Source organism: Mobula hypostoma, chromosome X2 (assembly GCF_963921235.1).
Source record: "Mobula hypostoma chromosome X2, sMobHyp1.1, whole genome shotgun sequence".
In the NCBI taxonomy this organism is placed as follows: Eukaryota; Metazoa; Chordata; class Chondrichthyes; order Myliobatiformes; family Myliobatidae; genus Mobula; species Mobula hypostoma.
The window spans coordinates 37636741-37656072 of NC_086129.1; the positions used below are offsets into that span (position 1 = coordinate 37636741).

The 19332-nt window shown below is 44.6% G+C and overlaps 1 protein-coding gene across 1 annotated transcript; it reads left to right on the plus strand.

The window, feature by feature from the left end:
* Nucleotides 1-958: 958 nt before the first annotated feature.
* On the plus strand, nucleotides 959-18826 carry LOC134340771 (uroplakin-2-like). The gene is made up of 5 exons (XM_063038274.1): nucleotides 959-1127; nucleotides 10097-10240; nucleotides 10320-10461; nucleotides 16125-16183; nucleotides 18234-18826. The coding sequence occupies exons 1-5, from the start codon at nucleotides 1079-1081 to the stop codon at nucleotides 18362-18364; spliced, it is 525 nt and encodes a 174-aa protein (XP_062894344.1). The 5' UTR covers nucleotides 959-1078; the 3' UTR covers nucleotides 18365-18826.
* Nucleotides 18827-19332: the final 506 nt, after the last annotated feature.

Sequence of the window (19332 nt, forward strand, 5' to 3'; positions counted from 1 at the left end):
AGCCCACAAGTGTCGCCATGCTTCCGGCACCAACGTAGCACGCCCGCAGCTTACTAACCCTAACCCGTGCGTCTTTTTGGAATGTGGGAGGAAACTGAACACCTAGCGGAGACCCACGCAGTATCAGCGAGGACGTACAAAGTCCTTACAGACAGCGGCGGGACCTTCGGGTTGCTGGCGCTGTAAAGTGTTATGCTAACGCTGTGCTATTATGCCACCTTAACTAGTCCCATAAAAACTGGGAACCTAGATTGAGCAACAAACAAAGAAGCTGGAGGAACTCAGAGGGTCAGGCAGCATCCGTGGAGGGAAATGGACAATCGACGTTTCGGATCGAGATCCTTCATCTTGACTGGAAAGAACGAGGGGAGGTAGCCAGTATAAAAAGGTGGGGGGAGGCAGGTTGGAGCAAGAGCAGGTAGATCCAGGTGAGGGGGCTGATAGGCGGAAGGGGGATGATCTGGAATGATAGTGACTGACAAAAGAACCAGATGTTTCAAGGGGAAAAGTTTAGTTACACTTCGAGTGAAGTGTTGGGGTGGTAACAGAGGCAGATTTAATTTTAGCATTCACAAGGGAGTTGGGTGTATCCAAATGGAAGGAGGTTAAAGGGGAAGGATGGGGGAGATTGATAAACTGGGTTATGGGTTATTCATGCACCGAGCAAGTACCAGTTCAATGGGTTGTTTGGCCTTAGTCCTGACATCCTGAGCCCTGACACTTCATCCCAAAGTGGTAACAATTCCTCTCCTCCCACAGATGCTGCTCGACCTGCTGAGTTCCTCTCTTGTTCCAGGTTCTATGTCCCAGCAACTGCAGTCTCTGTGTCTCTGTGTTCTGTGGTCTGCTCGTGATGGGCAGGTTTAGCTGGGCGCGGAGGCCTGAGATAGAAACACAACTGTGACGTGCGATTGAGGTGGAACCTGCTCAGCCTGTTTGCCGCCTGCATGATTGGCTGTGGCCAATGAAGTGAGCCCTGGTTTGAGCTGCGAGTCCTCACATTGTCCCAGTGCCTTCTAAGTGACAGTCAGTGCTTCTGCTGAGTTCCCCTGTGCCTTTGGACAACATAGCTCACAGCATGAGGCTGCTCCTTCTCCTGGTTCTGGTGTCTCTCACAGGGGCTGCAGGTAAGTGTCTCCTCGTCCTGCGTTATTCCTCCCTCTCCTGCTCCTTCTGAATCATAGTCCCCTTCTCTCTTCTTTGCCCTTTTCTCTGTGACCTTTCTTTACTTCTCTTCATCTAACTTTTCTCTTCCCTCCCTGTTAATCTCTGTCTCTGAATCACTTCCTGTGTGTTTTTGTCTCTATCTCTCTCCTATGGAGTCTCCTATTGCCTCGATCTCTCAGTCTGTATTCCCCCCTCTCTTTCCCTTCTCTTTTCTTGTGATTTTTAAACACAAGAAAATCTGCAGATGCTGAAAATCCAAAGTAACACACACACACAAAATACAGGAGGAACTCAGCAGGCCAGGCAGCATCGATGGAAATGAATGAACAGTCGACATTTCTGGCTGAGACTATTCTTGGACTGAAGAAGTGTCTTGGCCTGAAACAGCGACTGTTTATTCATTTCCATCGATGCTGCCTGACCTGTTGAGTTCCTCCAGTATTTTGTGCAAGTGTGTTACAGGTAATTTTCCCACTTTCTACATTTGTATTTTATTCCTGATACTTTTCTTCTTAAATGTTTACCTTTCGTAAAGTACAAATTTAAATCATTTCATTTGCATGTTTCTGAAGACCCTCAGTGTACACCCTGGTTTAACTGCTTTAAATTCCCTAATTAACCCCCAGGAGCTCTGGCACCCATGGGTGATCTGACATTCCCGCATTCTTGTGAGTTTCAGGGAGGGGTGCGATGAAAAATAGAGTTGGAGCTCCCTCTGGTGCTTGGGTTGGTAATAACAAGATATGCTACATCGGATAATTGGAGTAGATTGAGTAGTCCTTGCTGTTACGGCCATTACGTTTCTCTCCTCCAACAAGTTAGTGGAACTAATCTACAAATGGAAGATTGACTTACTTACATTGCTTACGTCCTAGAAGTTACCCTCCAGCCTCAGGGACAGCTTGTAGTGATGCTATCTCATGGCACTGGAGGCTGGATTCAGTTCTGTCTGTACGGAGGCTGCATGTTCTCTCTGATTCCTCCCCTGTCTCAAAGGCATGTGGGTTGGTTCGTTAGTTAGGAACTGTAAATTGCTCTTTGTATGTAAGTGAGTGGTAGAACCTGGGCTTGGGAGGAGATGGGGGAAAAAATGGATGAAACCATTGGGGATTCGTAATTCGTAATTATAAATGGGTGCGGACTTGCTGTGCTGAAGGGCCTGTTTCTATGCGCTATCTGATTTCAAAGTTCAAAAAATTTTTTTTTATCAAAGTACATATATATCACTACATACAACCCTGAGACTCATTTTCCTGCGGGAAACTCAGCAAATCTATAGATCAGTAACTATAACAGGATCAATGAAAGATCAACCAGAGTGCAGAAGATGACAAAAATAAAGAGCAATGAACATGAAATAGTAATGAGAACATGAAATAAGGAGTCCTTAAAGTGAAATCATTGGTTGTAGGAACATTTGAATGATGGGGTAAGTGAGTGTAAGTGAGCTCTTGTGTTCAAGAACCTGATGGTTGAGGGGTAGTAAGTGTTCTTGAACCTGGTGGTGAGAGTCCTGAGGCTTTTATACCTTCTACCTGATGGCAGCAGCAGGAAGGGAGCATGGTCTGGGTGGTGGGGGTCCCTGATGATCATTCATTTACTGTTCAATTATATTAACTGAGGTTAAAATATTGAGAGGGACTAGAGGGGAAAGTTTTTTTACACAGAGTGGTCGATAACTGAAAGATGCTGCCAGGGGAGGTGGTGGAATCAGATATAATCGCCTGTAATTGAGCGGCATTTTGTTAAAGAGGCAGGACATGGAGGAGTATGTTCCTAATGCAGGCAAGTGGGATTAGTGAACTTGGCGAAAATGTCGTTGTGGAGATGATGAGCCGAAGGGCTTGTTTCAATGCCGTGTCTGTATCTGACTCTAACTGGCTGCAATACTCAGACACACTTGGGCATCGGTGCATTTGTAAAGATAAAAAAATAAAAATTATCTTTATTTGTCACATGTACATCGAAAGGTCAAAACACCGAGTGAAGTGTGTCATTTATGCACCCGGAGAAGCCACACAGCTACAGGGCGAACATACAAACTCCTTACAGTGGGAATTGAATCCTAATCTAACAGCCAGCATTGTAAAGCATTATGCCAGCCGCTATGCTACCATGCTGGTCTTTGGTGTCTGAGCTCCAAGTCACTGTTGAGTTGATTGGCCGTCAGCCGTCTCTTTGGTGTTGCAGGGATATGGGTCCACTCCCTGGTCCCTGACTTCCAGCGAGCTCTGGACCCTAAGTTCTGGAGCTTTGGGGACAAATTCAAGGAGTTGATCCTGGAGAGGGAGCTTTACCTCTCAATTAAAGGGCCTTACGTTAAAACCTACCAGGCTGCCGCTGTTGTACAACACTATCCCACCCCGGCACCACCCTGACCATCTCCATCCATGACAAGGCGGATCACTTCCCTTTCCCAGGAGCCACTTCCCAGCAAAGACAGTCGCTATTGAGGACACTTACCTTTGTCTTCATTGGGTCAGGAGTTTGATTGTCTGAGGAAAAGCGTATTTGAGGATCAAGAACAACACACATAAAAGGCTGAAAGAACTCAGCGGGTTAGGCAGCATCTATGGAAATAATTGGTTATATTTCGGGCTGAGACCCTTCACCAGTACTGGAAAGGAAGGGGGAGGATACCAGAATAAAATGGTGGGGAGTGAAGGGAAGGAGGACAAACTAGAAGGTGATAGGTGAAGCCAGGTGGGTGGGGGAGGGGCAGAGAAGTAAGAAGCTGTGAGGTGATAGGTAGAAAAGGCAAAGGGCTGGAGAAGAAGGAATCTGGTAGGAGAGGAGAGTGGACCATGGGAGAAAAGGAAGGAGGAGGGGCACCAGGGGGAGGTGAGAGGCAGGTGAGGAGCAGAGGTAAGAGGCCAGAGTAGGAAATAGAAGAAGAGGGAAGGGGGAGAGTTTATTTTGCTGCAATGAGGCCACTCTCAGGGAGGGGGTGGAGGAGCAACACCTCACATTCCGTCTTGGTAGCCTCCAACCTGATGGTATGAACATTGATTTCTCCTTCCGGTAATTTTCTTCCCTCTCCCTTCTCTCTTCTGGTAAATCTCCTCTGCACCGTCCCTAAAGCTTCCACATCCTTTCTATAATGAGGTGACCAAAACGGAATACAATACTCCAAGTGTGGTTTAATTGGAGTTTCATGGAGCTACAACATTATATTGCAACACTGCTTTTGAACTCAATCCCCCAACAAATGAAGGTGAAACACACCAGATGCCTTCTTAACCACTCAATCAATTTGCGTGCCAACTTTGATGGATCTATTGACGTTGACCCCAAGATCCCACTGTTCCTCCACACAGCTAAGGTCAAACTATGCCAAGAAAGCAGGGTAAATCCCTGGCTCAATTGGTTAATAGGAAGGAATTCAGGCAAAACTATGTTAGGCTTCAGGTGAAATATTATGTCTGATTCTTTGGGGAAGGTACAGGCCTTACAGGAATTTAAGAAGAACATGAGGAATAGGTTAACCACCTAAGGCAGAGAAGGTTTAGGGTGGATTTGACACAGGTATTCAAAATATCAAAGAGTTTTTCTGGTGTAGGGCAATAGTGATCTAATGTGAGTGGATAAAGGGCCAGAGGAAGATAACAAGGCAGGAGGCTGCTGATGCTGGAAATCTGGAGCAACACAAAGGAACTGGAGGAACTCAGCGGGTCGGGCAGCATCTACGGAGGGAAAGACAGTTGACGTTTTTGGATTGAGATGCTTCATCTGAACTGGAAAGAAATAGAGCTGGTGTAAAAGGTGGGGAGGGGCGGAGGGATGGAGCAGGAGCTGGCAATGAGAGGTGAATCCAGGTGAAAAGGGGAAATGAGGGATGGAGGAGAGGGAGAGTGATGTTAGCAGCTGGAAGATGGCAATGGAATCTGATAGAACAGTGGAGCATGAAATCAAAGGAGGCAGGGTGGGGTGGGGAAAGAATTAGGGGTCTCAATTTCACACTCAGCATCAATATTGCCAAGGAGTTGATTGTAGGTTTCAGGAAAGGGAAGACAGGAAAACACACATCTGTCCTCACCTAGGGGTCAGCAGCGGAAATGAGGAGCAGATTCCTGGACGTCAGGATCTCAGAGGGTCTATCCTGGGCCCAGTACATTGATGTGATCAAGAAGGCGGCATGCCAGTGGTTCTACTTTGTTAGGAGCTTGAGGGTATTTGGTAAGGTACCAAAGATTCTTGCAAATTTCTACCGCATTCTGACCAGTTGCATCACTGTCTGGTATGTAGCATCGAAAGAGGCTGCAGAGTGTTGTAAACTCAGCCAGCTTCGTCACGGGCACAGCCCTCCCCACCCTCGAGGACATCTTCATGAGGCAGAGCTTCAATAAGGCGTATCCATCGTTAAGGATCCTCACCATCTAGGACATGGCCTCTGCTCATTGCTACCATTGAGGAGGAGATATAGGAGCCTGAAGACACACACTCAACATTGTCGGAACAGCTTCTTCCCCTCTGCCATCAGATTTCTGAATTTTCCATCAACCCATGAATACAACCTCACTATTTTCTCCTGCACTATTTATTTATTTGTTTGTTTGTTTGTTTGTTTTTTTGTTTGCTTATTTATTTATTTTGCAAATTAAAGTCATTTTTATGTCTTGCAGCATGCTGTTGCCGAACAAAACAACAAATTTTGCGACATAAACCGATTCTGATGGGGAGTAGTGGGATCACGAGGGGAGGGAAAAGCAAAAAGGGGGAAAAGGGACCGAGGAAGAGCGGTTACTGGAAGTCTGAAAATTCGATGTTCATGCCGTCAGACTGGAGACTGCTCAGGTAGAATACAAAGAGCTGAAGACGAAGATAGTGTGGGGGAATGAGTGACTGGATAAACGTTTTAGAGAGCCGGTACAGTCCCAGTGGTGGAATCACCTCCTGGAGACTCCTTACAGGTAAAACTGTAGATTCAAATCAACATCCACTGAGGAAATAGGGAGGGGTGGAAGTAGACACGAAAAGCCTGAAGTATTGCTGAGGATCTCTGCCACCCATTCCACAATCTCTTTGACCTACTCCCGTCAAAGAACCTCATCACCTTGTGACTGTCGATGGAAGCATGTAGTTTACATATGATTTGCATGTGATTTACATGCGGACACTCCAGAAGCAAGAGCACAAATATTTTCACTGCAAACTGAAGATGGATTAAACCTGATCAGAAACCATATGAGTGACTGAAGATTGTTGGAGGATGTTTTTAATCTGCGGTACGTTACCATACTCAAGGCAACATGTCACTTCCCACATCTGTAGCAGAGAATTCACAATTGTCTCCTGTCTGGTTGCAAATGATGACCTTACTTTGGGCTTATATTAGGCTGAATTGACCCAGCTGTAGACATTCAGTCCTTGCTTTCCAAATATCCAACGAATATCAAGTTTGAGCAGTGCTCCAATCTCCTTTTGCTGATGAATAAACGAGCTCGCGGCAGATTCACGAGAGAGAGTGGAGCTGTTTCGAGCAGGGGAGTGGCTGTTGTGGAGGGTCAGTAAATGGCATTGAACTAGGAGAGAGAGAAAGAAAGAGAGGCAGGGGAGAGACAGAAGGAGAAAGAGATAAGGAAGGGAGGGAGAGGAGAGAGGGAGAAGAGAGGGGGGAGAGGGGGAAAGTGGGCGGTGGAGAGAGAGAGAGTAATTATTTCCTTAAGAAGGAGGGTTCAGAGTAAGGAGAAATGATTAAGTTCCTACCTAAACTGCAAGATGAATTTCAAATAATATGTGGACAAGACAAAGTTGTGGAAAAGTAATTAAATTAATTGTGGCAATTAGCAGAAGGCAGTAAGGAGCTTGCTTCAGGGCATTTTCAGCTGTAGCAACACTTTTTATACTTAATTCAAACATTGATATTTTGTCATTAACAATAGCTGCCTGACCTGCTGAGTTCCTCCAGCGTTTTGTGTGTGTTGATCCAGATCTCCAGCATCTGCAGTCTCCCACGTGTCTCCCTTTGTAATGATCATTTTCAAGGCGTTTCCATTGCTGCACTGCAGTTCACTGCTGTCATTCTGGGAGGTGCTTGCTATTCTTCGGCAGATTATAGTGCATGGAAACAGAATATTCAGCACGACTCATCTTGTGTTGCCCAGCGAGCGAGTCTCATTGGCCCACAGCACTCTAAACCTCTCCTAACCATGTACTTAACCAGATGGCCTCAACCAATATCTCTGGCAGTACATGCACCTTTTGCATGAAGAAGGGTCCCTTTTAAATTCTTGCTTCTGATCTTAAACCTGTGCCCTCTTGTTTTTATCATCCCCTGCCTGGATAAAAGACTACGTGTTTTCACCGTTTCTATGCCCCTTATTATTCGTAAGTACTTTGATCAGGTCACCCCTCAGTCTCCTAAGTTCCATGAAATAAAGTCCTAGTCTATGCAACCCCTCATTGTATCTCAGACCCTCAAGTCCAGACAGCATTCTGGTGATTCTTCTCTGCACTCTTTCTAGTTTAGTATCTTCTTTTCTATAACATAGTGACCAAAACGGTTGTCAACACAGTAATCCAACATAACACTCTAAGCGTGGCCTTACAAAGTCTTAGTAAACTGCACAATAACTTCCTGTACTCAGTGCTCTGATAGATGAAGGTCGTGTGCTTTCAGTGAATGATATACTTGCACTCCTAGTTCCCTCTGTTGTTCCATTACACTGCCCAGGTCCCAACCATTCACTGTATAATTCTTATCCTGAAGAAAAGGGTCACTGCAGAGCAAGTGAGTCTGGGGCTTGGAATTATGCAGACCGATGATAGGGAGTGGTCAAGGGAGAGGCCAGAAAGAGCTGGATCATGAGTGGATCGGCCATTCTGACTGAAGCCTGACATCCTGCAATCCACCCCTTCAATCACAATCCAGCTCGTGAGAGCGCTGAATTTGAAGTAGGCAGTTTAGGTAGGGGACACTAAAGAGGACGTCTTCAGGCAAGATGTAGCAGACATTTGGAGTTTTCTCCCTGAAAAATCTGGGGTTGGTACAGATTAGATACTTTGCAACCGTTGGTAATTTTTTGGTCAGGGTTGTTGTGGGCTGTGAAACAAGGTAGACAAATGGAATTAGAAAGGTGGCCCGCAGCCCAACTGGTGCAGCAGGAATGTCCTCTTTCAGTTCCCAGTGTAACACAAACCTGGTATTATTCTGACACCGAAAAAGGCCTTTCAGCCCAACGAGTCCATACTAGCTTCCAGCAGAACAGTCCCATTTTTCCTATTTCCTTCTCTCCTTACTTCCCTTTGATTCAACTTTCCTTGATTCTTTTATCACGTTTCTGCACTGGGTGCAATGTGGTGAGTTAGGAGTCAGGTTAGGGTTTAGGGACAGGGATGAGGGGAGTTAGAGGTTAGGGGCGGTACACGAAGAGTTGGGGCAGGAGGTCAAGTCCAGGCTGGTGCATTCCGCAGTCAAACGTCAGTGAGTCAAGGATCACGGGTCTTCTCAGCACCTGCCACACACCCGTGATCCCCGACGTCCTGGTCCCAGGCTGGAGGTCCATTTGGGCGGCATGTCCTGGTTATCGGTTATGAGCGGGAGTCGCGAGGGCTGGTGAATTGGGGTCGTAGTTCCATGCGAGTCCAGAGTTTGAGCTTCAGAGGTCAAACCTGTGATCAGCAAGTCCAGGTGCCGGTGAACCCAGGTCTTTGGAGGTTGTGGGGCAGAGACTTTACTGACTACACTTCCAGCCACCCTCAGTGGAATGTGACATGTTTACATAGGCAGGGTATGCCATTTGCTCGACAACAGGATGTGTAAATGGAGCACAGATTTTATAAAAGGGGAAAAAATAAGACATGTTTACTAGGATTTTGTTCCAAATTTCACCTCTGTAAGTGGCAAGAATTTCTTACATTGAGTCATAAACAGAATCAAGGAGTCGTACAGCATTGAAACAGGCCCTTTGGTACAACTAGTTCTGCTACTTAACTACTTAATTAACTACTTAAGATAGTTCAACTACTTCGTCCCATTGAAGCCACTCTTATTTGCCCATGTTCCTCACAACCTTTCCTATCCATGTACCTGCCCCATTGCTTTTTAAGTATTGTTAATATTTTTACCTCAATCACTTCCTCTGGCAGCTCATTCCATATACTGACCACCCTTTGGGTGAAAAGTTGCCTCTCAGTTTCCTATTAAATGCCTTCCCTCTCACTTTAAACCTATGCCCTTTAACTCCTGATTTCCCAACCCTGGGAAAAAGACTGTGCACATTGACCCTCATAATTATGTACGCATCTATAAGATCACCTCTCATTCTCCTCCACTCAAATTAATCAAATCTCAACCTTCTCAACCCCTCTCTGTAACTCCATCCCGGAAATCCTGGCAGCATCCTCGCATATCTCCTCTGCACTTCTTCCAGCTCAATGATACCTTTCCTCTAGCAGGGTGACCAAAACGGAATACAATTAATGCTCTCTTCTCATGCTGCCATTGGGGAAGAAGTCTTAGGCCCAACACCACCAGGCCAGGAACAGTTATTCCCCTTCAATATCAGGCTCCTGAACCAGCGTGGATAACTTCACTCACCTCAACACACTTCCACAAACTATGCAATCACTTTCAAGGATTCTACAACTCGTGTTCTCAGCATTATTTATTTATTTATTTGCCAATCTGTGTATTTATTTATTTATTATTTGTTTATTATTATTTTTTGATTGTTTTTCTATCTTGCTATTTATTCATCTATCATTATTTTTACTCTATTTGCACAGTTTGCCTTTTGTACATTGGTTGTCAGTCTTTGATTTCTTTGTTCTATTCTGAGTGCCTGCGAGAAAATGAATTGCAAGGCAGCATAGAGTGACATATATGTACTTTGACTTTGCAATATTCCAAATGTAGCTCTCATCAGAGTCTTGTAAAACTGCAACAATTATGTTACGTTTTAAAGCTTTTCTTTTTAAACATGAACAGGACTTACTATCTCACTGGTGGATGAGAATACAAGTGGGATTGTGCAAAATATTCGCTCAATGTCAGCGATCTTTGACCTGCCATCTTGCAGTCAAGCTCAGCAGACAATCATGGTCAAGGTCATCAACGTCACTACTGGACAAGGTATCCTTTAATATTTCATCTAGTTCAATCTTGCTTTCTCTTCTTTCCAATTTGGCTTCTAATTGTTCTTCTTTCTCAGAGGTACAACAGCCAAACTTCACAGTGCCTTTCTGCCGCTTCAAGCGTGCGTTGATCAGTCTGGACTCTAACAGCGAAGGAATTCAACGAACGTTGAACTTGGGCTACCAGGTGACAGGACTGGAAGAAAATACCAAGTACAAGTAAGTGAAGATTCCCCGGGGTGAATTCAGAGCAGGAGAGTGGCTCTATCTCACTGGAATATTGCAACTCTGTGTCAGTTGGGCATCTGGCTCTGACAAGGAATTGGGAAACTTAATTCATTCCATAATAAAACCCTCCAAATCAGCCTCCCCTCCATTGACACTGTCTGCTTATATCAGCCTCAGAAAAGCAACCAATGTAATCAAGTACCCCTCCCACCCTGCTCATTTCCTCTGCTCTCCTCTCCCATCCAGCAGAAGAAACAAAGGATTGAAAGCACATACCTCCATACCTCCAGGCTCAAGGACAGCTTCTATCCTGCTGTTATCAGGCTCTTGAATGGACCTATCTTATGCTAAAGATGAACTCCTGATCTCCCAGTCTTCTGCATGTGGCTCTTCCATTTTATTTGTTTGCCCACACTGCACATTCTCTGAAGATGCAACATTATATTCTACCTCATTGTAATTATGTTTGGCATGGTCTGTCTGCACAGACTGATTCATGCCATAACTTTTCTTTGCTTCATGTTACACGTGACAATAATAAACCAACATCAATACGAATCCTCACCCCACCTCCCCAACACCCACTCCTTCTCCTCTTCTCCTCTTCAGAGGGATGGGAACCAGTGCAGAGAGACAGAGGGGTGTAAAGTGAGCGTAGAAGCAAAAAGTACAAAGGGGAAAAGTAAAAGTGGCAGGCCGACAAATCCAGGGCAAGCATTAAAAAGGGCTAAGAGAGTTGTAAAGGAGCGCCTGAAGGCTTTATGTGTCAATGCAAGGAGCATTCGTAATAAGGTGGATGAATTGAAAGTGCAGATTGTTATTAATGATTATGATATAGTTGGGATCACAGAGACATGGCTCCAGGGTGACCAGGGATGGGAGCTCAACGTTCAGGGATATTCAATATTCAGGAGGGATAGACATGAAGGAAGGGGAGGTGGGGTGGCGTTGCTGGTTAAAAAAGAGATTAACGCAATAGAAAGGAAGGACATAAGCCAGGAAGATGTGGAATCGATATGGGTAGAGCTGCGTAACACTAAGGGGCAGAAGACGCTGGTGGGAGTTGTGTACAGGCCACCTAACAGTAGTAGTGAGGTCGGAGATGGTATTAAACAGGAAATTAGAAATGTGTGCAATAAAGGAACAGCAGTTATAATGGGTGACTTCAATCTACATGTAGATTGGGTGAACCAAATTGGTAAAGGTGCTGAGGAAGAGGATTTCTTGGAATGTATGCGGGATGGTTTTTTGAACCAACATGTCGAGGAACCGACTAGAGAGCAGGCTATTCTGGACTGGGTTTTGAGCAATGAGGAAGGGTTAATTAGCGATCTTGTCGTGAGAGGCCCCTTGGGTAAGAGTGACCATAATATGGTGGAATTCTTCATTAACATGGAGGGTGACATAGTTAATTCAGAAACAAAGGTTCTGAACTTAAAGAGGGGTAACTTTGAAGGTATGAGTCGTGAATTAGCTAAGATAGACTGGCAAATGACACTTAAAGGATTGACGGTGGATATGCAATGGCAGGCATTTAAAGGTTGCATGGATGAACTACAACAATTGTTCATCCCAGTTTGGCAAAAGAATAAATCAAGGAAGGTAGTGCACCCGTGGCTGACAAGAGAAATTAGGGATAGTATCAATTCCAAAGAAGAAGCATACAAATTAGCCAGAGAAAGTGGCTCACCTGAGGACTGGGAGAAATTCAGAGTTCAGCAGAGGAGGACAAAGGGCTTAATTAGGAAGGGGAAAAAAGATTATGAGAGAAAACTGGCAGAGAACATAAAAACGGACTGTAAAAGCTTTTATAGATATGTAAAAAGGAAAAGACTGATAAAGACAAATGTAGGTCCCCTGCAGACAGAAACAGGTGAATTGATTATGGGGAGCAAGGACATGGCAGACCAATTGAATAATTATTTTGGTTCTGTCTTCACTAAGGAGGACATAAATAATCTTCCAGAAATAGTAAGGGACAGAGGGTCCAGTGAGATGGAGGAACTGAGTGAAATACATGTTAGTAGGGAAGTGGTGTTAGGTAAATTGAAGGGATTGAAGGCAGATAAATCCCCAGGGCCAGATGGTCTGCATCCCAGAGTGCTTAAGGAAGTAGCCCAAGAAATAGTGGATGCATTAGTGATAATTTTTCAAAACTCGTTAGATTCTGGACTAGTTCCTGAGGATTGGAGGGTGGCTAATGTAACCCCACTTTTTAAAAAAGGAGGGAGAGAGAAACCGGGGAATTATAGGCCGGTTAGCCTAACGTCGGTGGTGGGGAAACTGCTGGAGTCAGTTATCAAGGATGTGATAACAGCACATTTGGAAAGCGGTGAAATGATCGGACAAAGTCAGCATGGATTTGTGAAAGGAAAATCATGTCTGACGAATCTCATAGAATTTTTTGAGGATGTAACTAGTAGAGTGGATAGGGGAGAACCAGTGGATGTGGTATATTTGGATTTTCAAAAGGCTTTTGACAAGGTCCCACACAGGAGATTAGTGTGCAAACTTAAAGCACACGGTATTGGGGGTAAGGTATTGGTGTGGGTGGAGAATTGGTTAGCAGACAGGAAGCAAAGAGTGGGAATAAACGGGACCTTTTCAGAATGGCAGGCGGTGACTAGTGGGGTACCGCAAGGCTCAGTGCTGGGACCCCAGTTGTTTACAATATATATTAATGACTTGGATGAGGGAATTAAATGCAGCATCTCCAAGTTTGCGGATGACACGAAGCTGGGTGGCAGTGTTAGCAGTGAGGAGGATACTAAGAGGATGCAGGGTGACTTGGATAGGTTGGGTGAGTGGGCAAACTCATGGCAGATGCAATTTAATGTGGATAAATGTGAAGTTATCCACTTTGGTGGCAAAAATAGGAAAACAGATTATTATCTGAATGGTGGCCGATTAGGAAAAGGGGAGGTGCAACGAGACCTGGGTGTCATTATACACCAGTCATTGAAAGTGGGCATGCAGGTACAGCAGGCGGTGAAAAAGGTGAACGGTATGCTGGCATTTATAGCGAGAGGATTCGAGTACAGGAGCAGGGAGGTACTACTGCAGTTGTACAAGGCCTTGGTGAGACCACACCTGGAGTATTGTGTGCAGTTTTGGTCCCCTAATCTGAGGAAAGACATCTTTGCCATAGAGGGAGTACAAAGAAGGTTCACCAGATTGATTCCTGGGATGGCAGGTCTTTCATATGAAGAAAGACTGGATGAACTGGGCTTGTACTCGTTGGAATTTAGAAGATTGAGGGGGGATCTGATTGAAACGTATAAGATCCTAAAGGGATTGGACAGGCTAGATGCGGGAAGATTGTTCCCGATGTTGGGGAGGTCCAGAACGAGGGGTCACAGTTTGAGGATAGAGGGGAAGCCTTTTAGGACCGAGATTAGGAAAAACTTCTTCACACAGAGAGTGGTGAATCTGTGGAATTCTCTGCCACAGCAAACTGTTGAGGCCAGTTCATTAGCTATGTTTAAAAGGAAGTTGGATATGGCCCTTGTGGCTACAGGGGTCAGGGGGTATGGAGGGAAGGCTGGGTTCTGAGTTGGATGATCAGCCATGATCATAATAAATGGCGGTGCAGGCTCGAAGGGCCGAATGGCCTACTCCTGCACCTATTTTCTATGTTTCTATGTTTCTATGTTTCTGCATCCCACCAATCACTTTACTGCCATCGGGCTCCTCCCTTTCAGCTACTCTGCTAACCCTGCTGACTACAACCCCCTCCCACTGCACCCTTACACCATTACTGCCCTTCCTCTATACTGTTACATACACACAAACACCACTACAACCCATTACACAGTTACAGCTCCTCCTTCACCCCATTACATTCCTTCTTACATCACAACTCTTCCTGCCACACCATTACATCTCTCCCATACCATTACAACCTCTCCTCCACACCATTACATCCTTGAACCATGGCATTACAACACCTCCACACCATTACATCTCTTCCATGCCATGACAACACATTCTACATGTCATTACATCCTCAAACCATGCATTACAAACCCATCTCCACTCCATTATATCCCCTTCCTATGCTATTACACCCCTTCCAAAGCAGTATTGATGTAGTTATAAAGAAGGCAAGGCAGTGGCTATACTTTATTAGGAGTTTGAAGAGATTTGGCATGTCAACAATTACACTCAAAAACTTCTATGGTTGTACCGTGGAGAGCATTCTGACAGGCTGCATCACTGTCTGGTATGGAGGGGCTACTGCACAGGACCGAAAGAAGCTGCAGAAGGTTGTAAATCTAGTCAGCTCCATCTTGGGTACCAGCCTACTAAACACCCAGGACATCTTTAGGGAGTGGTGTCTCAGAAAGGCAGCATCCATTATTAAGGACCTCCAGCACCCAGGACATGCCCTTTTCTCACTGTTACCATCAGGTAGGAGGTACAGGAGCAATTCAGGAACAGCTTCTTCCCCTCTGCCATCCAATTCCTAAATGGACATTGAATCTTTGGACACTACCTCACTTTTTAAAAAATATACAGAATTTCTGTTTTTGCACCTTTTAAAAAATTTATTCAATATACACAACTGATTTACTTGTTTATTTACTACTATTATTTAAAAATTTTAAATTAATGTTATTATTATTATTTTTCTCCACTATATTATGTATTGCATTGAACTGCTGCTGCTAAGTTAACAAATTTCATGTCACATGCCGGTGATAATAAACCTGATGCTGATTCTGATTCTATCTCCCCTTAGCAACATTATGTCCTCTTTCATTACATTCTACTGTAAGATTTGCTGCTAGTTCCATAATGTCCCCTGCACCTCTGCGTTCCTCCCCACACCTGTCCCACAAAATCTTCCTAAATTCTTTCTCCATTTAATCCCCCACCCTGCATCACACAGTAGCACATTTTCCCTACAGCTCTTCCCTCACCCCTCTGCTAAACCACTCTTTTTCTCTACATGTCCTTCCTACACTATTCCCACCTTCTTCCCCTACACCCCTTTTACCGACATTCCATCATCCTCCCTCCAGAATCCCCGTTCTGAATCTTCCTCAAGAACCCCAACCATTGACAGCATTATGACAAGCTGCCTAAAGAAGGCAGCATCTATCGTCAAGGACCCGCACCTTCGGGGGCATCTCCTCTTCTCGCAGCGAGCAGGAGGGATGGAATCCTGAGGATCCACACCACTGGGTTCAGAAATGGCTACATTTCTACCACCATCCAGCTCTTCAACCAGCTTGTGCAGCCCTCTCTTACCCTAGCAACAGCACATTGTGGACCACCTCTTGCATTACCATGGACATGTATTGTATTATTTTTTGCACTTATGTCTTGCTTTACACAGTTTTATTTCACAATTTTATGTATTTTATCTGCAATTTATGTGCTTGTGACAAGACTGCAAGGAAGTTTGTCATTGCCCCTGAACCCCACTGAACTCAGACATATGTCAGTAAGCTTAACTTGAATTAACCTCACTCCACTGAAATTTCACTCCTACATTCCTCCTCAATACTGACTATAAAAGTCTTTCTCTCTCCTATCTGCTAAGCATGCTCCTCCTACACCACACATTCTCCATCCACTTTGATGTGACCACCCGTTTCTTCAATGTTTCATGCTGTTCATTGTGATAAGTCTGTTCTCCTTGTTCCCAGTGTGTCGTATATAGTTGCTAACCACGAGAGCAACCGACTGGAGATCAACACCATCAAGCGTGAGTATTTGTTCCCACAGTGCTGGATGGCGAAGATGTTTATCTAAGCTTAGAGGGAGCTGGACCAAATTGGCCCCCTTTTCTAAGAAAAGATGTGCTGGCATTTGAGAGGGTCCAGAAGAGGTTCATGAGAATGATTCTGAGAATGAAAGGGTTAAAGCATGAGAAGCATTTGATGGCGCTGGTTCTGTACTTGCTGGAGTTTAGAAGAATGAATATCAAATGTTGAAAGGCCTAGATAGAGTAGACGTGGAGAGGATGTTTCCAATTGCGTGGGAGTCTAGGACTAGAGGGCACAGCCTCAGAATAGAGGGATGTCCTTTTAGAACAGAGATGAGAAGGAATTTCTTTAGCCAGAGAGTAGTGAATCTGTGGAATTCATTGCCACAGGCAGCTGTGGAGACCAAGTCGATGACTATATTTAAAAGGGAAGTTGATAGTAAGGGTGTCAAAGGTTATGAGGAGAGGCAGGAGACTGGCTTGAGAGGGATAATAAAGCAGCCATGATGGAATGACAGAGCAGACTCAATGGGCTGAATGGCCTACTCCTGCTCATACATCTAATGGTCTTATGGAACTTAATTCAGGTAAGTGTGAGGTGGTACAATTTGGTAGGATAAACTGGGGCAGGATTTAAATGCTGAATGGAATGGTCCTGGAAAGTGTTGTGGAACAGGGGGACCAAGGGTACATGTCTATAATGAAGACACAGGAGAACAGGGTGGTAAAGAAGGCTATTGGTATGCTTGTATTCATCAGTCAGGGCATTGCGTACAAGAGTCAGCATGTCATGTTAAAGCTGTTGGTGGGAATGCACTTGAAATACTATAGGAAGGATGTTATTAAACAGTAAAGGGTGCAGAAAGGACTCACAAGGATGTCACTGGAACCTGAGGGCTTGAGCTTTAAGGAGCGACTGTATAAACTGGGACATCTTTCTCTTGGAGCATTAGAGGTTGGAGGTGACCTTGTGGAAGTCCATAAATTCAAGAGGGATATAGACAAAGTGTACAGTCACGTTTTCCCCCAAAGGTAGGGGTATCTAAAACTAGAGACCAAAGGTTAAAGGTGAGAGGGGAAAAATGTAAAAGGTATCTAAGGGGTAACTTTTTCACTCAGAGGGTGGTGGATATGTGGAACAAACTGCAGAGCAGAGATGGGGTAATGCTCCTTAGAACGCATTACCACAGCAGGGTGGTACTCTATGGAAGTCAGTACTACAGCAGGTGGTAGATTCACCCACTAAGCCCTTACAAGTATTAGAACCAGGAAAACATTGGCTGGATTTTCTTCGATTGAGATAAATCAAATAACCATTCTCCATCTTTCCAGTTCATTTGGCATCCAAGTCAGTGAACATTCATTAAAAAAGAGGATAGATTTCCAGGAAAATTCTTGGGGAATCATTGTGCTAATCCTTTGGGTGTGATATGTCTCAGGCTAATCACTCTCTAACCAGCCTTACCATTCACTTTCGTGTGTGTGTGTGTGTGTGTGTGTGTGTGTGTGTGTGTGTGTTACATGCACCATTTGCGTGTGTATGTGGATATACATACTTACTCACTGCTCATTACACTGATGGTGTTTAGGGCAGCAATGAAGGTCCTCCATTTCTGTCAGTGTTCAGGGCTTCCTTCATTGTGTCAGTACCTTCCTCTCGGTTTTCACTACTGTCAGCCATGCAAATCCCAGGTGGAGACTCAGGAACACCATTGCACGCTGTTTCCGTAACAATTTTGTTTTACCAGTCAGGGTTGTTAGCCCTGAGCTGAACCCCTGAACCTGGAGGACTGGTGGACCACTCTTACTCTGGCCTCTACCCTTTGACCTTTTTGGCATGGGTGACCCCACCAAGGAGTCAAAGCCTAAAGCCAACACAGCTCTCTGGGTCATTGAGGTATGTGAGCCTCCAAACCCAACCACAAGGTTGTGGTCATCTTGAAGGAAGCGTATGTTCATAAGATGTGTGTGCAAATGTATGCGTGTGTGTTGGTATGTGAGAAAGTGACCCAGCCTGCGTTAGCTAACTGAATTTTTAAATTCTTTTCAGCAATGAATTACAAGGACATCGATACTGGTTTTGGTCGGAGTGGAGCTATGGTTGTGATCACCGTGCTTCTGGTAATCGCCATGGCTGTGCTCATCATCCTTTTCATTGTTGCTGTTATAATTCGGAAGTAAAATCTTTTGCTGAAGAATGAAAGTGCATTTACAGTAACAAATATGTGAACAACTTTTCTCTATATCTGTTATGTATTTTTAACCTGCATTTTGATGACAATTAAGAATTAATTCAGATGAAAATATCTGCTTATTTTGAACATGTTTTGATCTGTAGCTATTTGAAAATATTTACCTTTGAACTTGATTGAAGTTCCTTGTTTCATGTGCCCCTCCCCCCCCCGTCAATGATCCATTCCTTCATCATGATCCCAAAAACTTTCAACCTTCAATTGTTTCTGAACTTGATGATCACTTGATTCCATGGATCTGTCCTGGGACACCAGGCACCGGAGTGGATGCAGCAGATCAGGTGTCAGGAATTGATGGTTCGACACCTGTAGTGAACCTAGTTGCTAACCACTGTTCATTTAGAAAACACATTATTTTATAATTAAAGTCTGTATTTATGATCCAGTCTCATTCTTTCAGTGAAAATGGAATAGGTGTGTGGCTTTGCTCTTGAGTATATTGTGAGGGTGATGCAGCCTTGTGTGCTCAATGTATGTTAGTGCTTTGGCTAAATGTGTGATTTTGTTTAGAGTATGTGTGTATTCTGTGTGCGCGTAGTCTGGGTTATGTGCTGTGTACGTATTGGAGCGGCACGGTAATGTAGTGGTTAGCGTAACGCTATTACAGCACCAGAGATCCAGGTACAATTCTACAGCTGTGTGGAAGGAGCTTGTACAGTCAATAGTTCAATGGTTCCATTTAATATTAGAGAATGTATACAATATACAACCTGACATTCTTATTCTCCACAGACATCCTCGAAACAGAAGAAAACCCCCAAGGAATGAATGATAGAAAAAAATGTAAGAACCCCAAAGCCCCCCTCCTGCGCAAAAGCAGCATCAACTCTCCCCCCCTCCCCCTCCCCCACATATTCCAGCATAAAAGCATCAGCATTCCCTCCACCCACCATGCCA